At 41.8% G+C, this 22256-nt stretch overlaps 1 protein-coding gene across 2 annotated transcripts in view; it reads right to left on the reverse strand.

Annotated features, from left to right (window-relative positions):
• Nucleotides 1–21875, reverse strand: part of dpysl4 (dihydropyrimidinase like 4) — a 39688-nt gene extending 17813 nt beyond the window's left edge. Inside the window, exons 1-9 of one of the 2 annotated variants that reach the window (XM_068052692.1) lie at nucleotides 21587–21875; nucleotides 20678–20753; nucleotides 9932–10020; nucleotides 6205–6389; nucleotides 4441–4611; nucleotides 3722–3783; nucleotides 3532–3612; nucleotides 2914–2982; nucleotides 95–215 (exon numbers count right to left, since the gene is read on the reverse strand). In XM_068052692.1, the coding sequence (XP_067908793.1) occupies nucleotides 95–215; nucleotides 2914–2982; nucleotides 3532–3612; nucleotides 3722–3783; nucleotides 4441–4611; nucleotides 6205–6328 (628 nt within the window). In that variant the 5' untranslated portion in view covers nucleotides 6329–6389; nucleotides 9932–10020; nucleotides 20678–20753; nucleotides 21587–21875. The remainder of the gene's footprint in view (nucleotides 1–94; nucleotides 216–2913; nucleotides 2983–3531; nucleotides 3613–3721; nucleotides 3784–4440; nucleotides 4612–6204; nucleotides 6390–9931; nucleotides 10021–20677; nucleotides 20754–21586) is intronic. The other variant, XM_068052691.1, reaches the window with a different exon arrangement.
• Between the last annotated feature and the right edge of the window lie 381 nt (nucleotides 21876–22256).

The raw sequence follows: 22256 nt of genomic DNA on the forward strand, positions 1-22256 counted from the left end.
CAGGCTAATCTGAAGGGACCACGACAATTAAGCAGCAAAAGAAAACATTCCAAATTCAGGTCAATTAGAATTGGGAACATAATTAGCTGTTTACCTTTCTTCCGAGCTTGTGCAATTATATCTGCAGCACTTTTACTCATGACTTTGGTGATATACAAGGGGCAGTTGGCTTGGCTTGCGATGGTGATTGCACGATATACCGCTTCTGCTTCAACCTTGAAGAAATGTTTTGACTAGGTTTAAGCTTTAGTGAATAACATTCTTGCATACTGCCCTCCTCCCATCCTCATCAGAGCCAGATAAAAAGTAGCACCAACCTTATTTTTCTAACTTCTTCCACTGTTTCAGTTGGCTCATTAAAAAGAAAAGCACACTTTCCATTGTAGCACTCTCATCAAAGCAATGTTAAAGACACTAACCATGTATGTGGTTTTTAACATTTCTTTCATGTGTAAGAAGATTGCAGAATGCACAGCTATTACAGTTAAACACTGAGAACATTAATGGTTAGATTCCAAACCCTGTTGAATCTGTATATAATATAATAGACAAGCAGATAAGATACAGATGTGAAAAATACAAAAGAATTATCCTTCATTTTTGCAAATATTGCATTGCTTTCTGATATTAATGCCTCCCTTGTGACTGGAGGAGTAGTAATTTGTTTCAGAATTTGGCACAGGATTAGTTTGGTTCAGGTGTAAAGTTCTTTGGGCACTATGTGGAATGTGACATGCTGGTGTCCCACTAGACACTGCACCTCAAGCGTATGACGATTGCAAGAAGCAACAAAATAAAGGCCGATTGCATAATTACCACAACTGATATTTGAAAGCAATGTTAATAAATATGATTTGGGGCCTTTAACTGAAAAATAGATACATTTAAATACTCGGATGATGTTAGCACTCTGATAGAATATTACATGTGTCCATATCATGTTTTGTATATGCATGTATGTCCACCCAAATGCATTTTTGCTTAATTTAGAATTTTAGCCAACTAAAATACATCTAACAACTGCTCTGTGTACTGACTTGAATGTGCTTCCATTATTAATATTTTTTGAGGACTTGTGTTTAAAAGACTGTGAAAAATACCTGAGGAGATGCTGGACTTGTTTATTTTTAAAAGGGTCACTGGGAGGACACTTGGGACTTTGTTTAAAAACAAGCACTTACTGGAAGTCACATGTCTTAATCTAAGTAAACAGCCAGAGCTTTATGGACTATGGAATATTTGGAGTTGTTTACAGAGAAGTCACATATCTAGAGTTATGGCTCAGGAGTTTTGGTTTCATATTTGGAGATTGTTTGAACATGCAGTTGGTGTGTATCCTGCTAAGACAGAAGCCACCCAACTCATCCTTTGCCACCTGTTTTGAAAAATCTTCTGAGAATCCAGTGTGATAGCTGAAACCACGGATGCAGTAATTCTCCCGAAAAGCCTGCAAGATTACTCTTTGATGTCTCCTGAACAGAACTGCTTCTGAAAAGATCCCAGTGACAGCTGTCTAAGTGTACCCGGACACCAGACCGAAAGTCAGCTGGAACATTTCATATCTTATCCTTTTTTTCTTCAAGAATTAACAAGTATTTGGCCAAAGTATTTTTGTTTTTCTGCAGAGAAAGCTTCTTTATTTTTTCTTTAACCGGTATATGTGTGTGTATGTATGTTGGGTTATTTAGAAAGGAATATATTTATACTTTCATATTTCAACTTCTGTGTTAATAAGCTTTGTATCTTTATTGAATAAGGCTTGTTTTATAATAAATTAATAATTTTGTTGTTTATTAAAGAAACCTGGCTGGTGGATCTATATTCTGAAACCAATAGACAAAGGTATATAATTGTCCATATCCATAACTGGTTCTATATTTTTAAATATATGTTGTGACCAGTGGTGTAGTGGGGCTAGAGGGAGACAGTGCACTCCTCCAACCTCGGTCATAACAGTACGTTATTGGAACCTCTTAATCCTCTTGAAACTACTGAAAGCCTCCATTTTTCTGTTACTCCTGCACTTGATCCAGGTGCCTTGCATTTTTTTGGCAACTTTTTTTTCATTTTTAACCTTCTTTGAAGTTTTTCCATGTGCATTCCCAGTCAAAAGAACAGGTAACTTGCTCTCAATCTATTGTCAATACTGCTCTTTGTGTGGCCTAGAGTAAGCAAACCCTTGACTTCCTGTACAGCAACATGTGGTCACCACTCTACTGCTCCCTCTGGCAGCAAACTGTCAGCCCTTAGCATAGTGATGACTCTAAAATCGAATTTCTAAACCAAAGTATTCAGATTTGCAAAGAAAATCAGAAATCAAGGTATTTGCATTATAGACAAGGTTATGCGTGTTCTAATCCTGTATCCACAAGTGCCCTTGACAGCAGGAGTCATTGCCCGATTTCCCAGCATCCTTCTCTGTAGGCCAACTGTAGGGCCCCATACAGTTGTAGGTTAACAAATGTCGTTCGACTGTCAGAAAACCGGAACGTGTCCCATGCAATATCTCCAAGACCTTCTGTGTTACTTGCAACCATCAGGGTTAACTTTTGGCCCCCAATGGCTGGAATGGCGTGGAATGTCATTCTGGAATGCACTGCCAGCGGTGGTAGTAGAAGCAGATACATTAGGGACATTTAAGCGACTCTTGGATAGGTACATGGATGATAGTAGAATGTAGGGTATGTAGGTAGGTAGTTTGATCTTAGAGTAGGTTAAAGGGTCGGCACAACATCGTGGGCCGAAGGGCCTGTACTGTGCTGTACTGTTCTATGTTCTATGTTCTATGTTCAAGGTTTAGTTGGTTTTCCCTCTATATTTTACATACTTTCAACATTAGCCAAATGTTTCTCTAATTAGAGAACACAGTATCCTGATTCACTCACTTCTAAATGTAGCAGAAAATTGTATTACCTCTTCTGGTCGACTAAGAACATGTCCCTCCGGCCCAGTAATTCCAAGCTCCAACATTCGTTTCTGCTCCTAATGACAGATGGAAGCATTGAAAATGCAAACAGAAGTAACTTTGATGCTGTAAAAAAAATTATAATCTCGGCACACTTTGGTTTATTGGTAGTAAAGCTGCAGGGCCCCATTATCACTGGATAAACCATTTGTCAAAGTTTAGATACAAGCTAAAGTAACTTAACGGGGAAAAAATGCTTTCCTAATGCAATCATTTTCCAAGATATTTCATTTTCCTAGTGAGATCGAGAACTGTATTCATGCAGTTTGCTTATTTGTGCTAACAACATACAGTGATGTAATTGTACCCACTTCAATCTCTTCTAGTAAGAATTGAAAAGTCCTGAAACCAAATCCTCAGAGAATGTGGTTTGATCCCATTAAGCCCTGTCAGATGACAATGCACATGTTGGGACTGAGGAGGAGGGGATGGGGAAATGAAGGTACAATTATGTGACACTGCATTTTCAAATAACATATTTGCTGAATTTTTGGAAACTGCATTTGTTATTTTATAGCAATTTTTAATGGTTCAGCTTCAGATTGATTATCAAATTCTAATTTTACCTCCTGAATGATGTCTCCATTTTCAGCATGCACCTGTGCTATTGCACCCAGATCTCGGATGATGCTGAAAATTTCATATATCTGCCACAGAAAAGAGCAAGTAATTAGCATCTGCACTCCAGAAAGCATCTTTAGTCAAGTAGAAACAAATGTTAGTATTTATAATTTCATTTCCTCTGAAAAGTGTTACCTGTGCATCACTGCACTGATATTGGTCTTTGTAGGCCATGAATACGAGAAAGGAATTCACACCTGGTTGAGCAAAAGAACAGTGAAAATACTGTATACTGTGCAGCGTGCTAGAAGTTAGAAATCGCTAGAAGTATTTGATATCAATATTTCATCACTTAAAACATTTTTACGACAATGTTTCAATTATTCATGTCAGCTGTAGCTCAGTTGGCAGCACTCGCACCTCGGAGTCAGAGGATTGTGCATTTACGCTAGAGACTTGAGCACAAACATCTAGGTTGACACTCCAGTGCAGTGCTGAGGGAGTGCTGCACTGTTGGAGGTGCTGCCTTCCAGATGAGACATTAAACTGAGGTCTTGACTGCACTTTCTGATGGATGCAAAGGATTCCATGGCACTATTTAAAAGAACAGCAGGAGAGCTCTTCCCAGTGTCCAGTATTTAAACTTCAATCAACATCACTAAAACAAATGATCTGGCCATTATCACACTGCTGTTACAGATACTAAAATTGGTCTTGTTTTACTTTTATTTAATACTACTGTTGTGGATTTATGTTCCACGGACTATCAGAGAAATTCAGCTTGCGATAGGTTAGTCATTTCAGCATGAAAGTATATCTGTGGGTTCTAATGAAATGAATTACAAGAACAATATGATTTCAAGGACAATCAGATTTGTCTCCATTCTGGAAGTGGTAAAAATATTGAGATTTACCTTTGTCCTTGACCAAGGTTTCCATTTCTTCACGCAGCGCCTCATGCCAATGTGTAATATCAACATGTAAAGAGTAGTCACAACAGGACTTGCTGTCAGCCCATTCTCTCCATTGCTCATAGGCAGAAAGAAGGCTTGATCCAGGTTCAGGTTCAGAAAGGACATGATCCACTATGTTGGACAGCAAAGGTATGAATGCATGCAGTTAATATGAATTTTTCTATTCGCTCTGTCTTAATCACATCATTTTTCATTTACTATGTCTCCTCATATTCTTTTCTCTTCCTGTGAGTGCTGTGTATCCCAATGTAAAATCCGTTTTGTCATGGAGATTGGAATTATCTGTACCGTGAACATCCCCACAACTGTGACTAATGTAATGCTGACCAACCTATGTGCTTTAATAAAGGCCAATCAAAATTTGGGGGCTGGGGGGAGGAAGTTGGGAGAGAGTCCTCTATGAAAATTCATCACTCGAGTGCATGCACACACTAGACTGGATTTTGTGTAGGAGGCAGGGCTCCCGGCACCAGGCCGACAAAGCAGGGGAGCCCCGCCTCTGCATTTTCTCAGCATCCTGGAGCGATCCTCCATTCTTTTTAAATCGAAGTTTCAGGAGGCAGGATCCCCATCCCTTTAATGTTCAGCCAATCAGAGGCTCAGAAGCTCAGCAGTATCGGCAGCTCCACTGGGAGCGGTGGCCACTGCCGGTACTGAACAGGCCTTGAACCCAAGGCCAGTGGTGGAAACCCAGAACAGAGGTAGGTGAGGCGGGGTCGTCGGGCCGGTCCAGTAGGCCCAGTGAGTGGGGTGTGGTCATTTAGTCCATGAGGACGGGGGTCCCGGAGGGGGGTAAAGTTGTTCCCAGTAGGGGTCCTCTGTGGTCCAGAAATTGAAGGAGGGACCACCCCCAAGTCTGCAGGGAGGGCGCCTCATTTTTCAAGGCGTCCTCCCCACACAGTGGAGGGACCCCCACCTCGCGCCACCCCCCTCCCCCCGCCGCTGCTGATGAGATCCCAGCGGTGGCAGGAAGAGACCCTTAATTGACTGTTAATAGGCCACTTAAAGGCCTCAGTTGGTCTCTGGGTGGGAAGGTTGTCGTTAGCTTATCCCGCCCCTGGGAAGATTGCTGGGCAACAGGGAGGCGATGGGCCTTTCACCCCGCCACCCTCTCCCCACCGCACATCGCGATATTCCATGCCCCCTCCTGCCTTTGATCCTACCTCAGGCGGCCTCACAAAATCCAGCCCCACTCTGACCAGTTCTGTTGTAAAAGGACCCTGATTTGTATATTGAAAGTGGCCTTCTACCTGAAACAGGTAGACGCTGTGGCCACCAAAAAGTAGGCCCCTGTAAAAGTGGTGGCTGCTGCAGTATCAATGTTAATGTAGTGGTACCTCTACCAACCCCACTTTGAGGCTATTACTGCTATATCAATGCTGATTTTGTCTCCTAGGAATTGGTCCCCTGGGGTGAGGACTAAGTGCGTTGGCAAACAATTTCAACAAGGCATTCAGAAAGATGATTCTTAGCCACAGAACAGCCATTAGTTAGCGATCTCTACACTATCACATCCTTTTTATATACACAATGTGTTTTTCTTTTCCACTTCTTGTCATCAGTGAATGGACAAATAAGAGCATTAGGATAAATTATTTAAACCAGCACAGGTTAAAATAAGGTTCTTCAATATAATTTAATTCCAATTTTTAAAAAACACTTCTTTAATCATTTGACATGAGGAGAAAAATATATCTTTCTTACTTATCATTGTGGTTCCTCCTGCCAGTGCTGCTTTTGTTCCTTGGTAGAAGTCATCAGCAGTGGTCATACCCATACATGGCATTTGCAGATGAGTGTGGACATCTATTCCACCAGGTATGACCATCTGTCCATTGGCCTCAATTATCTTTACACCTCCAGGGACAATGAGGTTATCTCCAAGTTGTCTAAGAAGACATTACACAATGTGTTAGACTGTTGGTCATACTGTACCAGAAGCAGCATTACTAAGATGTTGGACAGTACTTTTACAAATGCAGTAAGCATTGTCATTCGCAAAAACAATTTGATTTACAACACCAGTCCTCATATATAACAGCAAAATACTGTGCATGCTGGAAATCCTCATACCTTGATTTCTCCTACCCTTCCATTAACTGCCTATATTTCTGCTCCTGGGACTGAGAAGATAAATCATCATTTTCATTTGTTTCCTTCTTGGCTTTTTTGTTCCATTTTTCTCCTAACCTTTGTCATGTTCTCTTTTTAATTCTTTTTTTTAATATTTTACTGTTAAAAATTGTGTCAATTTGTATGAATTAATGTATGAAAGTAACACTAAAGAATCCTCTTTCTGTTTTCATCTGTCCTAACAACCAAAGTTTTGCCACTCGCATGGTTAGCTGAGACTGATTCATTGTCGAGCTGAAACGAAAAAGCAGCAATGAGAGTTCCTGGGCAAAACAGCCTTTACCATTGTATGATCTGACAAACCATGGTCAAAAGCCAATTCGGATTTGTTCATATTTGATAGAAAAAATGTATCTAATGACAGTAGATTACCCATGTGAACAATTTTCAGTTTAGTCAACAGCAGGATTCTGGCAGCTAAATTTTCTTCTGGGGTGGATTCGCCATTGGAAAGGGGGTCCTTTCACCCTGTCTTATCTTCCTGGATAGGGACTTATTAATTATACACGGCAGGCTCTCAGTGAAATTTCTGCTGCAATAAGGAATCTGCAGCTATTTGCCAGGGAAATAGGGCAGTGCTGCGGTGAGGCATCTGTTCAATATAGTGCAGTATTTTCATAACAGAATAGATTACCTACTGCAGTGCCATCAGGAGAGGAACCACAATTAAAAGGGGTACAAGCATCACAAGGGTCTTCTGTAATGTTTTATTTTAGGCCTAAGATTATATCAAGTCTTTTTAAAAGCTGTGCACGGGGATGTAGAAGAGAGGTAAAGGTGCCCACTTCTAGGCGCTGTCCCTCCAATAGGGCTGTTCAGTGTGCTTTCGGTCACTGTTCCAGGGTTTACCACCACTCCTCTCCTGACAACCCTCAATGGCATTTGAGATGGGAAGCAGAAAAATTGAACGGATTCCCAGGCTCCATCTCCCAACTGTCATTTATATGCAGTGGGCAGCAGGCCAAATTCTATTCTTGGCTGGGGGCAGAAACGATCAAGATTCCTGGAGGTGGTGGCAAGGGTGAGGATGTGGTTTTAGGCCTCCTCATCCCACTTCCTGAAATTTTTCACTTTGGTTAGTATAGCAGAGGAAATTCTAGCTGTAAGCCATTACTGCCTTCAATTTTCCAAATGGCATTACTTTAACTCCGGTAATACTTTAATTCCAGTGTTAACACTGGCATTAAAACAACGCTGACTGAAAAAATTAGGCTTATAAGTGTTAATACATATTTTTCTCATCATGGCAGATCAGATATAAAATTAAATGAAAACAGACTCCAATTCTTGACATTCGAGTTCAAGAAATTTGCAACAGGTTAAGGCTGTAAGCATACAATAACACGTCTAATAATGTACAATCTAATGACCAAGTAGAGCGCGTATTTAAGACAGCAAATTGTTGCTGAAGAAAGGCAATGTAGATCATGGCAATCCTTACTTAGTCCTACTTGACTGATGAAACACTTCAATGGAAGCATTTGGCTCCTTTCCAGTATAACAACTAATGTGATAAAGAACCAAAAGTTACTTCTCACTGCTGCAACCTTTTTAATGCCAAGAGTCATAAGACATACTGCCAAAAGCTTGGAAAAAATTTAAAAGACAAGCAAGCTAATATAACAGTAGGGGCCAAACAAGTTAAAGGAAGGAGGTATTATCAACACAACCATAACCTGTTAATGGCAACTCTCAGTTGTGTAAAATGACGTGTCAAAGTCTCTCCTCATATTTATGAAATTAAGAGTAATAAAGAACTCTAAAAATTTGATCTCACGTGACTTATGAAAATCTGGAACCTCCTGCAACATACAAGCAGTGAGGTGGTTCTAGATTTGTACAGAAGTGCAAAATGTATACTGTTGGAATCCAGTTCAGCGAAGGTACTGGCTGCAGAAAATGAACAATGATTATAATGTTGAAATCAAGAAAACCATCAAACGGATCAAACCCTCATTCAAATGTAAGGCCTATGTGGACAAACACATACACATTACGATCTTTGCAGAGATTAGGTATCTTCTTATCATTTAAGCATACAACTAAATTAAGCGAATTCTAAGCCATTTTGAGGTTGTTGTGTTTTGTGGAGTAGAAATAAAGAACCTACTGGGTGCAGGATACTAAGTACATTTACAATAAAAGAGATCATTGCACATTGATCATTGGTAATATTTCATACACTAAGCAAACACACTTCAACTGCTGCTGGTCATTTGTCTTTATAGGGCTGGAAATATTTTGGTCAATTGTAGTCCAGCTTCCATCATCTGCAGCCAATTTGCCCAACAATGGCAGACAAAACTGAACTCTCTGGGCAAATGCTTGGCCTCCCATTAGTGCTGCCCCAGTGCAATGCCGCTGAGATATGAATTCACTGGTTAGGGAGGTTGACGGTGCAAAGCTGTAACTCTTTCGTTTATGCTCTTTTCAATTAACATTAGAATTAGACCAATAATTTAAACACAACATAGGTTTTTAAATCTGTTCAGGTATTTGGCTATTGATGGTGTCTATGATTTCAAATATTTTATTCATCCTCCATTTCTAGGTTGCTAGGGTGTTATGACTTAAGAATTAAAATGTCTGTTATATTTCTTGGGAAATAATATGTTCAAGGGTGATCTGAGAATATCAGCACCTACTGATGCACAGGTTATATTGGTGAGCAGAGAGAATTTCTGTGCTTAATTGTGTTATAGTAATGATCACTTCCCATTCAGAGAGAAAATGCAACCTGTATGGACAACCTATCACAGATGCACTCTAGATATATTTCACTATTAATGCTATAATTTCATGTACTTGCTCAAAAATGTAAGTAGTTTTGTTCAGGAGTTGAGTGGTGCAATTAGTTAGCAAACTGTCTGTTCACTGCCAGGTTTGAATTAGTTTCTGAGTGATAGGATGAAACGCTCAGAGTCCCATGTAAAATACATCTGAGCTATGTCAACTCAGTTCCCAATAAATTTTGATGCATAGTAGAAAGCTATCTATCAATTGGCACAAAGTGTCCCCAAATTGGCAATTTCATTGAGAGAAACCACAGGGTTGAGAAATAAAAGACGCTGATGTCGCAGATGTGCTATTTTGAGACCGTAATTTAGCAATGCTGGTTTTAGAATGGGAAATGCTTGAAACATAGCTGGTTACAGACAAAAATCTCATTATGGAAGGCTATCTCTACTTCAAGTAGTTCGATTTTAAAATTCAAGACACCACACACACCTGCAATTTACCCTGATTATCTGTTATTCCATATACAGGAATAATGTATATTCAATATGCTTAAACTTACTTTATAATCCCATCTTCCAAGTAAATATCAGCAAAAAAGGACTGGTCATCATTGACTATTTTCCCTCCTTTAATAAGTAAGCGATCACTCTGGAAGAAATATTTAAACCATTAGATTCCTTATACAGACCATAAGACAATTGAAGAGATGCCTGAAATTGCAAGAGCAAAAAGAACTCTAAAACATGACATCCAGAAAAAAAAAGTCAGTATTTCGGCCATTTGATCAGAGCTGAAAAGCTACAGAGATGTCTTCTAGAGGGCAAAGTGGAAGGCAGCAGAAAGAGGGGTCAACCTGGGCATAGTATGATGACTGACGTCACACAGTGGTTGCACATGAGCTATAGTGGATGTGTGAGGATGGAGCAAGATAGATGAGCGTGACATACCATGACAGCAGATCTCCTGGTACGAGCAGCAGAGTAGACAGTTAAAATGTGTTTACTATCATTCTAGATGATGAAGAAAGACTTCTGAAAACATCAATGTTATAAGCTAATAATTCTCATATTGTAGATGATTTGAGTAAGAATATTATTACCTAGAATCACTTTAATGTCCCTATTTATGTTTTAGAACTAAATGGTAATATCACTATGAATAGCATATCCATGTCTCTTAAAATGGAAAGAGCAAAAAAGCAATGAGTCTATTCTTGATGGACAATTTTGGGTCATATATTTAAATATTCCAATATTTCTTTCTCTGCTGATTCTCTCATGAAAAGAAGTATTGAATTCCAACCAGATGCACAAAAATGGAGCAAAACAATTAACCATGGCAAGGTCAGATGTTTTTGGACCTTTATAAGGGTTTATTTGGGTTTTTTTTTAAATAAAAAAATTTGAAACTATATGGTACCTTATCATGTCTTCAGGACATCCCAAAAGGATTGCATACTTTTGAAGTAAAGACACTATTGTATTATGGGCAGATGTGGCTGCCAATCTGGACACAGCAAGGTTCCACAAACAGAAAGTAAATGAATGAAGAGTTAATCTGTTTTTGCTGGTTTCTTTGAGGGAGAATGTTGACAAGGACAGCAGGAGAACTTGCTGCTTTTCTTTCAATAAAGCCATGGGATCTTTAATATCCTCCTGAGCAGACAAATGGGGCTTTGGTTTAACGTTTGATCAGAAACATGGCATCACTGGCAATGCAACCCTTTGTTACTGCCCTGAAGTGTCAATCTAGATTATGTGCTCAAATCACACAACAGTTTCATTCTGAATAGAGTGTGGGACCAACTGAGCAAAGATGGCACCATAGATTGAAGTTTTATAGATTGTTATTACAGAGACTTGAATCCATAGAATTAGAATTCAGACTGCATGATTGTACAAGTTTTCTTACCTGAACATTGTTGGGCTCCAAAGGCTGTCGAACACCCATTTAACACTTTCTGTTTTAACATATTTTACATATTGAACTCATTACATAAATGCCCATCTCGGTGGACAAAATTTTCCTCTAACAACAGTTGACAGTGGGAAATGAAGCAGGAAGCTGTTATATTGGCTTCCCATGGCTCACCACCACCTCCAGGAATTTCCACAAGAGGTCATGACAGACGTTGGGATATATCCACTTAAAATATAGGTATATTTCCCATAATTAACATCATTGCAGTGCTGGAAAGAAGGAATACTTGGTGGTCATGGAGGTGATCAATTAGATTCAGCCAGCATGTCAATTTTACAATTTGAAAAAAAGTTTCCTACTATTCTTCTGATGCTGTAGAAGCAGCCAGCCATGCTTTACCTGCAGCAACAGAAGTATTGCTAGAAAACTGTCACTAAGGATGAGAACACATCCAGACCCTCCTACCAGCCTCTCCAATGCCTGCACAGATATAAGAAAATATACAGGCCCTGGTTGCCCATGCAATAGCAGAGCTGTTGCAGCAAATGCAAATGAGGACTCAGCTGTTGTGAGGCAGTAGCCATTTCAATCTCAAGAGGGTCCTATTGAGTCTCATGCACAATGCTTGCAGAATACAAAATATGGCTCCACTCTAGTTGTTGTTTGTGCAGACAGTGTTCTTGGCAAGATATGGGAGCAAGTTTCATCAGATTGGCACAAGTAGCAGATTTTTGAGTTTTGTTGAAAAGTGAAGGCATTGTAGCTGAAAGCATTTGTGCAGGGGACATGGGTTTATCTGGAGATGGCTGTTAATGTGGGAGCATAGCTTCTTGGCTGTAGAAGAGCAGCATGGAGTTCGCTAGCTGCCAGGAAAGGGATTTCTCCTGCTCCCTCTTCATGTTGCTGAGCTTTTCATGGTAATCCCCATGCTGCACCTGCTCCTCCATGATAGCATCTATGATGATGCCTCTTTGGAGGGCAACGTTGTTCAGCATACAGCAAACTGCACCAACCAAAGAAGCCTGCCAGAATGTACTGAAAATACTGCTGGATATATCCAGGCACCCAAAGCATCGTTTCAGCATATCAATCAATGGTATATTCACCAATAGCTCTAGTGGAGGCATATGCCTCATTTTGTTAGTATTTAATTGGAATATTGGGAAATCACAGAGGTGTCATAATCCATGGTTGCAAAGGATAGTTTTGATCCCAGCACGCACACTGAAACTTACTTTTCAAGGTTAAGCATAATTGGAACAGTGTACTAACTTAAAAAGAAGGTAGAATCACATCTGTTGGGAAAGCAAATGTATCCTTGCTTCGTGGTTACAGATAAGCTCTGCATTGAGAGAGTGGAATCCTTTGTAGTTCATGCAGGTAGTAGCATTATGTCATGCAGCAGCATATAGGGACACATGGCCCCCTATTGGCACCTCCCTACACTTTCAGAAGTCTTGTGTTACTGTCTATTGTCCATGGGGAAGGAGATCAATTGTGACGATCACGCAAACATTGTATCTGTGAGTTGCTTTGTATATCTATCTATGCACTACTCATTGGCTGGTATTTGTGACTTTGCCACTGGGACATCACCTATACATATAGCAGTGCTGTGCCTGCAGTGAAACTTGGTTGTAAGTTTGCTTACAGGATGTAGCAGAACTCTGATGGCTTCCCTGGTGGCTTAAAGCATTGCTCCTCAAACAAGTGAAGGTATGTGCACCCCTGCCTGTATAATCTAGTGTGGCAATGCTGGCGGGTGGGTGCCAATTGTTCTTGGTGAAGCCTGAATTGCATAACCTCGCTCCGTTGAGTGCTTCCTGCACAACTTCAAAACATGGTCGGAGGTCTACAATGGAGGCAAATCTGAACTCCACCCAAATTTCCAACTGAACACATCCACTTTATATCCAATAAATGGGAGTACCGATTGTAAAATCTAAGCTCTGAAATCTAATCCTGTCTCAAAGATTGTGGTACAGGGTTCAAATCTGGTGGAGTTGGCCCTCACCTGTGAGCTCCCATGCTACACTGCTCTTATTAAAAGAGAAATTGGTGTTAATGCACAGAGTGTCAAGCAGCTTTTGACACCAGTTCCTGACTAACTCACTAAGATGTTCAAGATACTCACGTAACAATAAATCAACAAGAGCAGCAACGAGACACTGACTTGCAGACAGCAATTGAACGAGTTAACTGCAAAGTATCACAAATTTTTCTTTCCTGTTTTCACCTCTCCTCTCCTGAACGCAGTGACTCACATTGGGATATGGCTTCAAGGGCACAGCGGCATCCCAGTACCTTGCCCAAGTGGCCTTTCTTTAAAGGGTACATTTGCCAAACCTTGTCCTTGGTGAGGTATCTCTTATGCTGTGAATTACTTCACCATGGGCAAGGGGTTGGACGATCTGCCTTCATACTAAATAATGAGTGTTGGTAGCTTGGAGAAAGGGCATCAGAACTGACCCTCCTTTTTTTCTTTCCTGCTAATAGGTGTCTTCAGATACTGATCAGAAGTGGGAACACCAGCTGATTTTCTCCCCTGCCAGCCCATCCCTAGTCCACAGACACCTAAGGCAATTATGTCCCCAATGTTGCCCTGGTTAAAGAAAAAGGAACTTGTATTTATGTAGTATTTTTCACAATCTCAGGACATCCCAAAGTGCTTCACAACCAATTAAGTGATTTTTTGAACTGTAGCCACTGTTGTAATATAAGGAAATGCAGTAGCGAAAATGTGCACGGCAAAGTTTCACAAACAGCAATCAGATAAGCCAGTAGATAATCTGTTTTTTTAATGATATTGATTGAGGGATAAATATCAGCTCAGACTTCTGTTGGTTAAGGTCAGTTAACACAGCATAGGCCAAGAATCAAACCTGGCATCTTCCTAGCCCACATCTGGCAGTGAATTGACTTACCAAGCCATTAAGAATGCCTAGTTTAATTTCATTCTTCATACAATTTTGCCAACTTTGTCCAAGTGACTTTTTTTTTCCTTCTGTTATTTCTGGTTTTCAGTGTACACTAAAAAGATTTACTACAAGAGTAAAGCAGTTAATAAATTTCAGATTCCTTTGAATCTGTGTCGATGAGAATAGATGTTTCCCGTGCTTCTTAAAGAAAAGAATGTGGAGTTGAGGGTGAATTTAAAAATTAGGTTTACTAATTATATAATTATAAAACATCTTAATGAAAATTGTGAAAACATACAACTTGCTTAAAATACGTAGGTACCAAGGGATTACATAATTTCATTTCCCATTGCTACAGTAATGTACAGGTTCTATAATCAAGGCTATACTATATTTGGGTAGCATGCAACAAAATTCTGACAAGAAATTATCTTTACAGTTCTGTTCAGTAAATTTATAGCAAATCTGAAATGCAATGGCTTGCTTATTTTCCACAGATAATAATGGCTTAACACTGATGGTATACCATTTATTGGATGCCCAAGTTTTCACTGTGAACAAGATCTTCCATGTTAAATTGCACCTTATAGTATTCATGTGGTGTTTAGACCAGAAATGGCCTACATTGGTGGTCTGAGAAGGGGCATGAAGTCCAGACAAGCAGTTTTGCAGAGGTTGGGTTCTAAAAAGAAAATGGGAGTGAAATTCCTGCAGAAGCCTTGTGGCAGAAGCCAGATCCATGGAGGAGTGGAAGTTCTGCCTACTGCTAATGTCATCCCCATCCAAAATCTCAGGATTGGGATCATTGAAACATTATGGGTGGATGGGTGCCTGTGCCTTTTCCACTGCATCTGGAGAATACACCTGAGTGGGGCCATGGAGGAATGTTGGTTGACACTTTGCTGCAGTGTTTGTGAGCTCAAAGGGATCGATTTTAACTCTGTACATGAATGGGTTTTGAGTGAGTTAAAATCGGGACCAAAAGCTCTTGGAGGCACAGTAAAAATGTTATACGATATTATGTTGTCTTCTTCTTGTTCCAGTTTCCATGTGCTGGAGACGGTGGCCTGTGAATTTTTAATTCTTCCCCCCGACCCTCCCCCACACCATCCCTGATCCACCTTGGTGCTCACAGCACTAGATTATAATGGACCCGTCCATTTGTAAGTAGTTATATTGTGTGCCACTATCAAAATTGATAAGATTTGTGATGAGTCCTCATGGATATGGAATCTTCCCCAAATTCCATCTTTCAGCACCCGACCTCCCACCCCACCTCCCCAGCGGGCATTGCACTTGAAAAACATACCCCCAGCTCCAGATCTTCTGAGATCAATGTCATTCTGGTGGTCTGGTTTGACCACCTGAAGCAATATCATGTCCCCCTCCCTGCAGGCAAATTTTCTTACTACTCCAGTATCATCATGGGCAGCAAGGTCAATCCCAAACACCTCTTCTTCAGACAATACATCTCCATTGACTCCTTCCCCTGATTTCTTCACCCTTACTCTAAAGGAAAATGCAATAAGCTCATGTATTTCTTTAACTCAAAACTGAAGCTATTTGTTTGGCTGCCTCACCCGCTTTCTCCTCTTCCTCCAGTCCACTCCTCTCTGCCTTCGATGTTACAACATTCTGTAGCTTCCCTCCCATTTCTCCACCAACTGCCAGCAGACTGATCCTCTTCCCTAATCCCACACCTGCTCCCTTGACCCAATCCTGATCAGGTTCCTGAACACTCAACTATCTTTCCTGAGTACAAAGTTTGTTGACATTCTAAGCTGCCCTCTCTCCATTAGCAACCTTTCCCTTCTATTGAAAACTGTTGTCATCCCTAACTCCTTAAAAAGCCCTCATTTAAAATGCCCCTCCATCTTCTTCAATTACATCCCTATTTCTAACTTCCCGAATTTGTTTAAGATTCTCTAATGAGTTAGTATCACCTTTTTCCGTGCTTGCCTCGCTCACCACTCCTTCAGTTATATTTTCATCCTGCCCATGACTTGGAGCTGCCCGAGTGAAATTCTTTATGACTGTAACTGCAACACTATCCCTTTGTGTCTGCTTCGATTTCTATGTGGCCTTCATGCTGATCTATTGCCTATCTCTGTGATATCACGGTCACCTGCTCCGCTCCAACCCGTTCCAATGTAGCTAGCATATATCTACAATGGTTTCTCATCATGTTTCCGAACAGTCACCTTCAACATACCCAGGGTGTGCCCCTAATTTTTTCCTATTTCTTATCTACATAACTCTCCACTAAGACATTATGCATAAACATGGGGTCAGCTTTCATATGTTCTCTTGACATCCAGCTTTACTCTCCTCTACCATCCTTGACTCTATGACTGTTACTTTACGATCTGACTGGTTGCAATTAGGTCATGGATGAGCCAGAAATGTCTCCACCTTAACATCTGCAAGACCAAAGTTATCCTGTTCCTCTCCTAACAGAAACTCTACCTCATTGTCAACCTTCTCTTTGGCTGTTCACTCTAACTGAGCTCAATGCACAAACACATTGTTCTTTTGACCTGAGCTGAGCTTCAAACTTTACATTCATCATGAAGAAAGCCAATTTCCACTTCCATAATACTGCTTATCTGTCTGCACCATTGCCACTGAAACTGTCATCCAATTGAAAGCTCAACTTCGTCGATATTCCACATATTGTTCTCCCCAGCTCCACCTTATACAAATTCCAACTTTTCCAATAACTCTAATCAACCTATAGCAAGTACAGGTCACATAGTCTCACCAACTGCCTCTGGCTCTCCATTGTACAATACACTGTCTCACGAATTTGATTGAGTTTTTCGAGGAGGTGACCAAGAGGATTGACAAGGGCAGGGTGATGGACGTTGTCTACATGGACTTTAGCAAGGACTTTTACAAGGTCCCGCATGGTAGGCTGATCCAGAAGGTTCAAACACATGGGATCCAGGGTGAGCTAGCAAATTGGATACAAAATTGGCTTGGTGATAGGAGGCAGAGGGTGGTGTGGAGGGTTGTTTTTCAGATTGGAGGCCGGTGACCAGTGGTGTGCCGCAGGGATCGGTGCTGGGCCCTCTGTTGTTTGTCATATATATTAATGACTTGGATGTGAATGTAAGGGGCATGATTAGTAAGTTTGCAGACGACACCAAAATTGGTGGTATAGTGGATAGTGAAGAAGGTTGTCTAAGGTTACAACAGGATATAGATCAACTGGGAAAGTGGGCAAGGGAGTGGCAAATGGAATTTAATGCAGACAAGTGTGAAGTGATACATTTTGCGAAGTTAAACCAGGGCAGGACATATACAGTGAATGGCAGGGCCCTGGGGAGTGTTGTTGAGCAGAGAGACCTTGGGGTCTAGTTAGTTCCCTGAGAGTGGCAACACAGGTAGACAGGGTGGTGAAGAAGGCGTATGGCATGCTTGCCTTCATCGGCGAGGCACTGAGTACAAGAGTTGGGACGTCATGTTACAGTTGTACATAACGTTGGTTAGGCCGCATTTGGAGTACTGTGTGCAGTTCTGGTCGCCGCACTACAGGAAAGATGTGACTAAGCTAGAGAGGGTGCAGAAAAGGTTCACAAGGATGTTGCCTGGTTTGGAGGACTTGAGTTATAAAGAGAGATTGGATAGGCTGGGTCTGTTTTCCCTGGGAGGAGGCTGAGAGGGGACATGATAGAGGTATATAAAATTATGAGAGGCATAGATAGGGTAAATAGCCAGAGTCTGTTTCCCATGGTAGGGGTGACTAAAACTAGAGGGCATAGATTTAAGGTGAGAGGGAGGAGGTTTAAAGGGGATCAAAGGGGTAAATTTTTCACACAAAGAATAGTGGGTATCTGGAATGAGCTGCCCGAGGAGGTGGTGGAGGCAGTAGCGACATTTAAGAGGCATCTGGACAAGTACTTGAATGAGCAAGGCATAGAGGGATATGGAATTAATGCAAGCAGGTGGGATTAGTATAGATAGGCATTATGGTCGGCATGGACGCGGTGGGCCGAAGGGCCCGTTTCTATGCTGTACGACTCTATGACACTGATTCAAAACTGCCTTTTTGCTTTATAAATTCTCCTACGGCCTCACCCTGCCCACCTTTATAATCACATCCAGAGCATCTTCCCAGTTCACATTGTCTATTCTCTGACCCTGGCTGACTGCATGTCCCCTTCCCACTCACTCTTAGAACTGATGTAAAATCTTTGTCACCATACCCCTGCACCCTGCAATTCTTTTCACAAACTTCACAAGCTCCATCTCTCCTTATGTGAGGAACAAGAGGATGGCCAGAGTGAGGGTAGGGCCGATCAGGGATAGTGGAGGGAACTTGTGCCTGGAGTCGGAGGAGGTAGGGGAGGTCCTAAATGAATACTTTGCTTCAGTATTCACTAGTGAGAGGGACCTGGTCGTTTGTGAGGACAGCGTGCAACAGGCTGATATGCTCGAACAGGTTGAGGTTAAGAGGGAGGATGTGCTGGAAATTTTGAATGATATGAGGACAGATAAGTCCCCGGGGCCAGACGGGATATACCCAAGGATATTACAGGAAGTGAGGGAAGAGATTGCTGCGCCTTTGGCGATGATCTTTGCGTCTTCACTGTCCACTGGAGTAGTACCGGATGATTGGAGGGTGGCAAATGTTGTTCCCTTGTTCAAGAAAGGGAATAGGGATAACCCTGGGAATGAGAGACCAGTCAGTCTTACGTCGGTAGTGGGCAAATTATTGGAGAGGATTCTGAGAGACAGGATTTATGATTATTTGGAAAAGCATGGTTTGATTAGAGACAGTCAGCATGGCTTTGTGAGGGGCAGGTCATGCCTCACAAGCCTTATTGAATTCTTTGAAGATGTGACAAAACACATTGATGAAGGAGGAGCAGTGGATGTGGTGTATATGGATTTTAGCAAGGCATTTGATAAGGTTCCCCATGGTAGGCTCATTCAGAAAGTAAGGAGGCATGGGATTCAGGGAAAGTTGGCTGTCTGGATACAAAATTGGCTGGCCCATAGAAGTCAGAGGGTGGTAGTAGATGGAAAGCATTCAGCATGGTGCTCGGTGACCAGTGGTGTTCCACAAGGATCTGTTCTGGGACCTCTGCTCTTTGTGATTTTTATAAATGACTTGGATGAGGAAGTGGAAGGCTGGGTTAGCAAGTTTGCCGATGACACGAAGGTTGCTGGAGTTGTGGATAGTGTGGAAGGCTGTTGTAGGTTGCAACGGGACATTGACAGGATGCAGAGCTGGGCTGAGAAGTGGCAGATGGAGTTCAACCTGGAAAAGTGTGAAGTGATTGATTTTGTAAGGTCGAATTTGAATGCGGAATACAGGCTTAAAGACAGGATTCTTGGTAGTGTGGAGGAACAAAGGGATCTTTGGGTCCATGTCCATAGATCGCTCAAAGTTGCCACCCAAGTTGATAGGGTTGTTAAGAAGGCGTATGGTGTGTTGGCTTTCATTAACAGGGGGATTGAGTTTAAGAGCCGCGAGGTTATGCTGCAGCTCTATAAGGCCCTGGTTCGACCACACTTGGAATATTGTGTTCAGTTCTGGTCGCCTCATTATAGGAAGGATGTGGAAGCTTTAGAGAGGGTGCAGAGGAGATTTACCAGGATGCTGCCTGGACTGGAGGGCATGTCCTACGAAGAAAGATTGAGGGAGCTAGGGCTTTTCTCATTCGAGCGAAGAAGGATGAGAGGTGACTTGATAGAGGGGTACAAGATGATGAGAGGCATAGATAGAGTGGACAGTCAGAGACTTTTTCCCAGGGTGGAAAGGGCTATCACCAGGGGGCATAATTTTAAGGTGATTGGAGGAAGGTTTCGGGGAGATGACAGAGGTAGGTTCTTTACACAGAGAGTGGTGGGTGCGTGGAATGCGCTGCCAACGGTGGTAGTAGAAGCAGATACATTAGGGGCATCTTGGATAGGTTCATGGATGATAGTAGAATGAAAGGTAGGTAGTTAGTTTGATCTTAGAGTAGGTTAAAGGTTCGGCACAACATCGTGGGCTGAAGGGCCTGTACTGTGCTGTACTGTTCTATGTTCTCCGCACATTCAAAAACCTGTTCAAAACCTATATCCAGGACTCCGCCTTTGGTCACCCATTCTAAATCATACTGGGTATCAAATTATTTTCTTCAGCACCCCATGTTGAGGGCCTTCTGATGCTTCTTGTATTAAAGCCACTGTGTAAGTGCAACTGCTTGTGAACACAATGAACCTTTTACAAATACAGGTGGACCCCTCCCCTCCTTGCCATATCCAAGAAAAATTTGGCCCATGTTTAAAAAAAAAAGAATGGTGTTCAGATCAACCTCTGGTTTACCCCCACCGTCTTAGCTTTTCAATAATTGAAAATAGTGAGGGAATCAGTAATTATATTGATCCCCCCCCCCTTTTATATTATATCTCCTTAACATTTCCAACAATATGAAAATCCAGGCGACAGTGTAGATGGGTGTGAATACTCTTACTGTAATTTGCAGGTTTTAGCTTTGTATTTGATCAGTTGAAGTACCCGGCAATCGCAGGTCAGCTGCATCTCTGAAACTAACAAACATGGTCAATGACAGTGTCTTTTCTTGAAAACAGCAACTACGCCCAGTTTTTGCAGCAAAACCCACCAAACACAAAGGGGCGAAATGATGAAGGATGAGTTGTTTGTGAGTGCGCATGTCAAGCAGCTCCTTTCTCTCCCCATTTTTGTCTAAAGTGAATAATTCAGATACAATAAAAAGACACGGCTCGGAGATTCCGATTTATCCTCACCGTCTAGGAATTTATTTCCAGAAATTAATGCGACAAAACCGAAATAACATCAGACTACAAGACCAAAAACGATGCCGAGAAATAAGCTGGGGGTGGGGTAGTGGCGCTGAGAATTTTTTTTAGAATGAAATCTCTGCAGTAAATGTAAGTGGAAACTGCTGGATAGCAAAGGAGAAAGTGACCTAATTTCAGGCAGGTTGTGAGGCAGAGTCCGGGTGCCATTGCTTTGTGCCAGAGCTGCTGCCATCGCCCTTCACTGGGGTCATTTGCTGCATTGACTTTATTAGTAAATTCAGATTCAAGGTTCCACCCCATTTCAATAAAAAGCCACAGTCGCTCCCCGATGCACAGAAACACATTTTCTGTTCAAGTCCCATTTTCCATCCGCCAGCCCACTGTTCATTACAACGTCGCCATTTTCAGATTGAGGAAGCGAATACACAAAAAAGAAAACCCTGGAGATTTGCCGCAAGATTGTGAACATGAGTGACCATCAGAGCCCGGGTGAGGGGGCCCACATCTGGTCCCGGCCACAAAGAGACACAGAGAGAACATTAATACAGCCCCCGGGCCCTCAATCAGGACTGTCACTGTGCTAATGCTTTAATGCTTACCGTGATCCGCGGGATGTTCTTCTTGCCTTGGTAGGATAGCATGTTTCTGACCTCGAACCGTTTCTAATGCAGACCACGAAACGCAAGAGGAACCTCTCGGTTGGTTTTTGTTTTGTTAGTCGGCTGAACAATCGGGGAGATCAGGGGGATGGCGAGACGGCTTCTGGTCTCGTCTTTTTCCTGGTGGTGCTGAAAATGGAGCTTGTTCAGAGAGGACGAGGCTTCGCAGCTCACATTGGCACCGCCTCGACCCCCTCCCCCTCCAGCAAGCTCGTAGACCATCTGCCTGATTAGCATTTCCCAGCTCCCAGCTCCCTCCCTCTCTGCATTCAGCAGCATCACTGCCACAACTGCGAACTACAGCAGCACCCAGAGAGAGAGGGGGAGGGAGGCAAGCTTGCAGTGTATTCCCCATACACTCGTTCCTCTGCATTCAATTGACCACAAAACCGTAGGCAGGCTTTTGTGGCCAATAATTTCGACCACTGCACAGATGCACAGCAATATGTTCATTTTAAACGCGGCATTCATTTATCTCGACCAATAAAAATACACTGAGAAAATAATTCCATCAAGATTTATGCAAATTAATGTTACACCGACATTAATGTAAAAGACGAATCAATAGAAAGCGTTTCTTTAAAAAAAAGTCATTCTAAGATTTGAATTT

The sequence above is a fragment of the Heterodontus francisci genome, chromosome 20 (assembly GCF_036365525.1).
Source record: "Heterodontus francisci isolate sHetFra1 chromosome 20, sHetFra1.hap1, whole genome shotgun sequence".
NCBI classification, from domain to species: domain Eukaryota; kingdom Metazoa; phylum Chordata; class Chondrichthyes; order Heterodontiformes; family Heterodontidae; genus Heterodontus; species Heterodontus francisci.